The sequence below is a fragment of the Loxodonta africana genome, chromosome 4, assembly GCF_030014295.1.
Source record: "Loxodonta africana isolate mLoxAfr1 chromosome 4, mLoxAfr1.hap2, whole genome shotgun sequence".
Taxonomy (NCBI): Eukaryota; Metazoa; Chordata; class Mammalia; order Proboscidea; family Elephantidae; genus Loxodonta; species Loxodonta africana.
The window spans coordinates 15,935,882-15,943,407 of record NC_087345.1 but is presented as its reverse complement, the minus strand read 5'-3'; the positions used below and the strand labels follow the sequence as shown (position 1 = coordinate 15,943,407).

Below are 7,526 nucleotides of genomic sequence, written 5' to 3'. Positions count from 1 at the left end.
AGGCTTTCCCTGAAGAGGTCCAGGTCTAGCACCCACCGTTCCTCCTCACCTTCCCACTGGTCTGCTCCAGCCAGCTTCCCTCCTCCACCCCACCAGCCCCCAGACCGCCCCCTTCGGTGGCCCCAAACCCCTCCTTCCCTGAACACCCACCCACCCTCCCAGCCAGGTCCATTGTGCCCATTGCCATTACAAGCACAGGGCTCAGGCCCAGCCAAGACCCCTGGACACAACCGCCCATTTGCCTTTTGTGAATATTTTCCTCCAACCTGGGGAAAATTTATCTTGAACGGGGCACAGATGCAGGGGGACCTTGGGGGTGGGCTCAGTGCCATAGCCCCTTCCCCAGAGCCCAGGGCTCAGCCTGCACAGCTGGAAGAGGGAGCCTGAGTGTAAGGCCCTGCTAGGCTTCAAAGAACAATGTGCCCGGGATTGCAAAGGTTATTTCACTTCCTGGGACGGCAGGGCCCTCGCTGTTAAAATTGGGACCTATCTTTAAAGCCCTCTGCAGTCAGACGGCCTGAGACTTCTATAGGTCATCTTCAACAAGTGATGATGGGAGAATGTCAAGGGCAGGGCTCCCACACCAGCTGCTGGAGTCCAACCTGAACCTCTGTGGGGGCCACATGTGGCTGCCCATCTCTAGGCCGAGGCAAACTCAGGTCTGTGCCCCCACTCAGGGTCTCACGCCTCCCATCTGAAGCCCCCATGAACCTTCCAGCTCTTGACCTCCTGTCCTCAGCAGTGACCCCTCAACCCCACCTGGCTTGCAAAGTCACCAGGTCCCTCTTTGGGGCCCCAACTTCTTCATCTGCAAAATGGGAGCAAGTAGGACAGATGACAGGATCCCCACACAGTCCCCGGAGCTCAGAGATGAGGCCTGGGGCTGCTCTTCCCTGGAACGGAGGAAGGGGAAGTGAGGAAAGGCAGGATGAAACTGGAGGTGGGGGGTGGTGGCAGAGAGACGGGGTGGGGGGGTTGGCACTTGTGGGCCCAACAACCAGAAAGACAGGAGGTGGGTACGGGGTGGGGCTTTTTGGTGGCACCTGATTTGGGTCTTTTGCAGAGCTGGCCCCTCCCCGGGTTTCAAGAGCTGCTCATCAGATCATAACAGAAGGGACGTGGAAAAGGGGAGAGGCGGGGGGTTGGGGGGAAGGCAGGGGGTCTGGACAAACTGGCACATACACGACAGATGTTTGCTCAGAAAAATACAGTAAAATCGTCATGCAAATATCACAGGGAATCTGCTTCTCACACCAGTGGCTTCTCCGCCTGCTTGCTTTGCTCAGTTTTGCCAATCGGGTGTGGGAAGGGGTTGGAGGGCAGGTTTGGGGGCAGGGGAGGTCTGCTCTGCATATTCATGTGGACCCCTTTCCCTCCTCTCCCCAGGAGAACAGTCCTTTCTTTGCATATGTCATTCCCAAAGTGAGCCCCGGGCTTGGTCTGTCCCCAAAGTGGGTGTGAGAAAGAGAAAGGCTCCCAGTTGAGCCCTGTGGGCCCTTCCCTCCGCTTTCCTCCCCCAAGCCAACCCCCAGCAGGGAGGCCCTTGGAGCCCCTGGGGGTGGCACCAGCTTCCTGGTCAGACCCCTCACCCCAGCACTACAGGCCTTCGTCCCATCCCAGAGCCCACCCTCAGCCCACAACCACACTCTCCTAAATCTCAAGAAGCCCAGCTGGCTGCCAGGCCAGAGCCTGGGGTCTCTGACAGGGGTATGGGGTGAGCCAAGCAGGCTGCTCCGCCTCCTGAGGTGGCTGGGGTGGGCACAGGTGGACAAAGCCTCCCAGTACAGCTGTCCTCACCCGCCACTGGCCCACTTTCCAACCAAAGGTGAAGGGACAGAATCTGGTCCCTCCGCATCCTAACGGTTTTGGAGACCCCACAACCTCAGGACCCCATTTTGTTCCCCCAGAGCTGGCCCTCAGAAAGCCTCTGGCCCTGGAGAAAGCAGCACTGCCGAGCCCTGCCCTTCCTCACCACTGCCTGCCACCCACACTGAGAGAACCCCCACAAGCCCAACTGTAACTCTGGGCACCAACTGCCAGCCAGAGCAGTTGCCATGGCGACAGAGGCTGGCCAGAGAGGGGGAGGGGCTCCAGGAACCCCGCCTGCTCGGCACCCAGGGGAGGGACGACCTCACTGTTTGTGCTTTGTTCAACGTTGGGTGGGCGTCAGAAAAAGGAGAGGGACCATTGCCACGGAAATACGGAAGTCCCTTGGGCCAAGGGTAGGGCATGTATAGGCAGCCAAGAGGGGGTGAGCGGGGAAACCCCTCCTTCCTCCAGGCAGGCTCAGATGCTGCCCCAAGACCCCACGAAGGGGGTCCGGCAGATAGGAGGGCAGGATATGGAGGGCACAGGCAGGAAGCCCCTCATTACACCCACCTCCCCGTTTCTCCCATCACAGGCTCTTCCATTAGGGGCCCTGGGGGCCGGGGCGTGGGGCCTGCCCACCCTACTGTCCTCAGACCCCACAGGCCACTCGGAAGACATGTGAAGGGGCTGGTGGAATGTTCCCTCGTCAGCTTCTTTCCTGTCAGCAGGACCTCCCTCTTCTCCTGGGTGCTGGAGAGGGTCCCCAGGATTATGAACCACAGCTACACACTCTGGGGGCATTGCCACAGGACTTTCTAGAAAGAACAAGCACTCGCCTGACTCTCAGGTCCCCCAGCCCCAGGAGACCGCAGCTTTGGAAAGGGATGGTGGGTGGATGGAGGGAGGAGGCCACGGGGGAGTCCCTGGGGATGGGGGAGACTTAGATTCTAACCTGCCGCGTGACCCCAGGGTTATCACTTCCTTTCTCTGGGCCTCAGTTTCCCCAACCATAAGTGGAAGGAGATGATTCCCAATGTCCATCTGGTGCTAAATCTCCAGGTTATCTGTCACCCAGGTGGTCTGTCACCCATGTGATCTGAGAACCCTCTCTCCGCCCCAAAGGGGCTTCGGTCCATCTCTGCCCCAGGCTTTCTTGCCCCTAAACCTGCCCTTGGTCCCAGGCCCCCAGGCCCCACACCCTCTTTTGTCGTCCTGACCTGCCCACCCACCCCCACCCCCCGCACACCCCAGCAGAGTCCCTGGGCAGCACAGTAAAGACGACTGGTTTCGGTATCAGTTTGTAAACTTTAAGGAAAACGTGTCTTTGTTTTCCTGTCCGTTATTGTTGGGTGTTGGTTTGTTCACAGTCAGGTGGTGGTCAGGTGTGTGCATGGTGCGTGCGTGCGGGTGTGCGTGTGCGTCCACTCCTGCGCCTCGGCCCCCGCTCCGCCCGCCATCCCGGCCACCTGGCCCTCCCCTGCGGGCCCATCCCCTCCCCCTGACCTCACCAGGGAGGAGAGGGTCACAGCTTCTGCTGGGCCGAGACCCCCTTCCAGTAATCCAGGATGTCATGCAGGTCCTCGTCCTTGGCGAACTGGACCTTCTTGCGCAGGGCGTGGCCGGCGGCCATGTACACCTCCTCCCGGTGGTGCTTCTTGTAGGGCCGGAAGCGCTCCCAGATCTTGTGTGTGCTCTCAGACGAGTACTCAGGGCTGGAGGAGTAACCTGAGTAGTAGTGTCTAGGGGAGAGCTGCGAGTAGGTGGAGTCACGCTTGGAGCGGGTCAGCGGCTTGAGGAAGGACACACGCTGGCTCAGGCTGTCAGCACCCTCCTCGTAGTACAGGGCGGGGAAGCTGTGCCGGTGCTCACTGCAGTGATAGGCCGGCTTCACCTCCAGGTGGTGGACACTCTCGCTGCCACTCCCGCCACTACCTGCTGGCACCAGCGGAAGCCGGTCCAGCGGGCTGTTGAGGGGGCTGCCCTTTTCGATGTACTTGGAGTCACCCTTGGCCAGCCCCGAGGCAGGCGGGTGGTCTGGCACGTCCAGGCTGAAGACCTTGGCGCTCTTGATGGAGCCGCTAGAGGACACGCTGCAGGTCTTGCGGGTCACGGCAGCGTCAGCGCTCAGCTGGCGCTGCAGCGGGTGGTGAGAGCTTTCCTTGTAAGGGGGTGAGAGGAAGCTGGGCCGCTCCAGTGCCCCGGGTATGGTGGCTGAGGAGGAGGCGGTGGCTGCCGCAGGGAGAGACTGGCATTCAAAGGCTAGCTCAGGGTCCCCACCACTGCTGCCACCTCCCAGGAAAGAGGCCGAGTCCAGCTTGAGGGCGTCGATGCAGTTATTAATGATCTGGTTGACCTTGTCCACCTCCTTGGCAATGGTGGAGATCTCCGTAGCCGAGCCCTGGCTGTTCTCCAGGTCTGGGAGGTCACCCTCGGGCCGGGCCTGGCCATCCCCACTAGCGCCCGTGCGCACCTCCATGTAGTTGCCTTTGGTGGTCACCTTGGGCGTGTCCAGCCCAGCCTCCAGCCCCTTGGCGGTGGGGAGCTTCTCCCCGATCATGGAGGGGAGGGAGGGCATGCAGGCCACAGGCAGCACAGGGGGCTCGCTCAGCTTCTGGGCGGCATGGATGATGGAGCCAGCGTCCACGTCAGCCCCATAGCGCATCTCCAGGATGGTCTTCTTGACATTGACTGACTTCTGCTTCTCCTCCTGCATGCGACGCTTGCGCAGACAGTAGTAGACGGCACCCAGGACGATGACCATGCCAAAGAGGCAGCCCAGGATGGTCATGATGTAGTGGGTGGTGGTGGAGGTGCTGGGCGCCAGGTCACCCGGCACAGGGTCCCTTGTGGTGAAGGTCAGGCAGGTGTGGTTGAAGCGTCGGCTGTTGCGTAGCGAGGTCACGCAGAAGGTGTACTCGGTGTGTGCCCGCAGCTTGTCGAGTGTGACAATCTCCTTCTTGTTCTTCAGGGTCATGACGTCGGAGAAATAGCTATTGTTGTACTGGACCAGCACGTACATCTTACTGTAGGGGTGGGGGATGATGACCACCAGGGTGGCTGAGGTGAAGGTGACGTGGTGCAGTTTGATGGCAGGCCCTGCAGACGCATCTGTGGTGGACGAGGCCGGTGGCTCCACTGACAGGATCTCATCAGGGCTGAAGCCCGAGTTCTCGTCGGGCTCCCTCTGGGCATCGGTGGAGTAGGGCGTGGGGTGGCTGACAGGCCGGATGGGCAGCGAGCCGTTGCGGCACTTGGCCTGGAGCACAGTGATGGCATTGAGGCTGTGGTAGGGCCGAGGCACGAGCAACGGGTAGCCGGCAAACTCACGCGGCGACTCGCACTGCAGCCGGTCGTAGTTCTTGGTGACGTTGTTGAAGACCACGAGCCAGGCCAAGAAGCCAAAGAGATCGCACTCACAGTTGAAGGGGTTGCCGGCCAGCTCGCACACCATGAGGCTGGCGAGGCTGGCGAAGGTGGCGCCATCGAGGCGGCTCAGGCGGTTGGAGGACAGGTCGATGCTGATCAGGCTGGGGCATTCGGAGAAGGCAGTGGGTGTCACAACTTCAATGAGGTTGTGCTGGACAAAGAGGAACTGCAAGCGGCTCATGCCTCGAAGCATGCCCTCCGTCAGGTTGCTGAGCTTGTTGTACCCCAACTGCAGGACCTGCAGGCTCGACTGGCCCAGGAAGGCACCATCCTCGATGTAGGAGATCTCATTCTTGGTGAGGTTGAGGTCGGTGAGGTTCCCGAAGCGGTTGAGCGAGGAGTAGAGCACGGCCTTGAGCTTGTTCTCATTAAGCCGCAGGTCGTGCACAGTGCTGTTGATGTGCTGCGGGATGGTCTCATAGGGCGGCTGGTTCTGGCTGCAGATGGCCAGCCACACATAGCCCTTGTCACCCTCGATGAGCCAGCAGTCGGCGCGCACGGCGCCCGGCCGGCACACGCACAGCAGCGCGGCTGCACACAGCCCCAGGCGCAGCATGGTGCCGGCCGCAGCCCCCTCGAGGGCCGGGCACACGGGGCGAGGGGCTGAGGGGTGGGGGGCCTAGTGGCCAGAGGCTGGGCCTGGCAGCACAGTCCTCCCGGGGGCCGCCACCATCTTGGGGGCGACCCCCTACTTAGGAGCCCCAGGTGAGGTGGGCACAGCCAGTGCCAACCACTGGTGGCCTTCTAGAGTGCTACCCACTGGGTGCTGCAGCCTGATCTGGGCCGGAGGAGCCCACAGCCTGCTCCCCAGCTTTGTTCCTCTTCTCCTGCCAGGAAGGTGCCCAGGCTCTGGAAGCTCCGAATTCTTCTCCTCCTCCTCCTCCTTTTCCTCCTCGGGTTCTGGGCTCAGAACTTCAGGCAATGCCACAGGAGACTGGAGCTGGAGGACTAGTGAGGGGGGAGCCAAGAGACGGGGGGAGGAAGGAAGAGACCCATCTGTCCCCTGGTTCCTAGAAGGAAGCACCAAGAGGGAGTGACAGATGAGTGTGAGAGCTCCAACTGGCTCCCTAAGCACCACCACGGCCCCACCCCTATCCCACACCCCTCCCAGGTGCCTCGCACCAGGGAGCACTCTGGGGACCCTGTTACACACACAAAGGAAGGCTGGTGGGTAGCTGGCAAGACAGGGCCCGGAGGAGGGAGACAGAGAAGAAACCGGGGGGGGGGGGGCAGAGGCCAAGGAGGTGGGCGGAGAAGGGAGACGGGACAGCACAGGTGGGTACAGGTGCCCGCACATGCTCACACACCCACGTCCATGTCCATCCACTGCCTGCACAAAGACCTACAGGCCCCCACAAGCCAGAGCTCCACAGCCTACACACAGACAGGGACACACACACACACACACACACATAGGGATAGTCTATGCATACAACAAACAGACCCATACACACCTGGCCACACACCCAAGCGGGCACCCCCAATCCAGATAAAGAATTAAGAAGCTCAGCAAAATGCCTCCTCTCCTCCATGCCCAAAGATAAATAATTCATTTGTTGTGTAACCGCTCTTGTTCCAAAAATAATTCCCTTGTTTCAGCTTCTAGGGGGGAGGGGGAGCAAAGCATCATGGCTGTGGGCCCCCCAAGCAGCGGGATACAGGGGCTAGGGTCTCCCAGAGGGAGAGGGCGTGGGGAAGGCTCATCCCAGGGGTGGGAGCAGAGCCAAGAGGGAGAGAGGGTAAGAGTCTGGAAGCCAGACACACCCCCAACCTCACCTCTGCAAATAGGCAGCTCACGGGCCCTCAGGTAGGTGAGGAAGCCAGAGGCCTGGAAAATAGTGCAGCCACAGGCGGGAGCGTCAGTGGCCAGAGAGGGGCAGGGACTTGCCCTGAGTGACACAGCACAGCCTGGGCCAGACGCCAGGATCCTGAGGCACTGTGAGCTGGAGCCAGGAGCCAGGAGGCACGGAGGCCCGTCCCACCCCACCACACCACTTCTCTCAGCCTGTTTCCACATCCATAAAGAGGGGGCAGGCCCCTGCCCAGCCTGTTTGCTTGGAGTAGGAAGGAAGGTGCCCTGTGCTGCCCTTCCCCAGGGTGCCGAGGGGCAGGGGAGGCCAGCAGTGGCCTAGCCAGCAGCAGACAGTGGCTCTGAAAAGCCATCTGAGTCAACCCTCACAAGTGAGGAAACTGAGCCTCAGACCCAGGGCAGGGACTTGCCAGCCAGCTGTACACAGACCTCAGGGAGACCCAGCTCCGGCCCCCACCCCAGTGCTCTCTTAACCATGGAC

General features: G+C 61.1%; 1 protein-coding gene across 1 annotated transcript; it reads right to left on the bottom strand.

Moving 5' to 3' along the window:
* Nucleotides 1–3,331: 3,331 nt before the first annotated feature.
* On the bottom strand, nt 3,332–5,791 carry ELFN2 (extracellular leucine rich repeat and fibronectin type III domain containing 2). Its single transcript, XM_023538664.2, has one exon. The coding sequence runs from the start codon at nt 5,789–5,791 to the stop codon at nt 3,332–3,334; it is 2,460 nt and encodes an 819-aa protein (XP_023394432.2).
* Between the last annotated feature and the right edge of the window lie 1,735 nt (nt 5,792–7,526).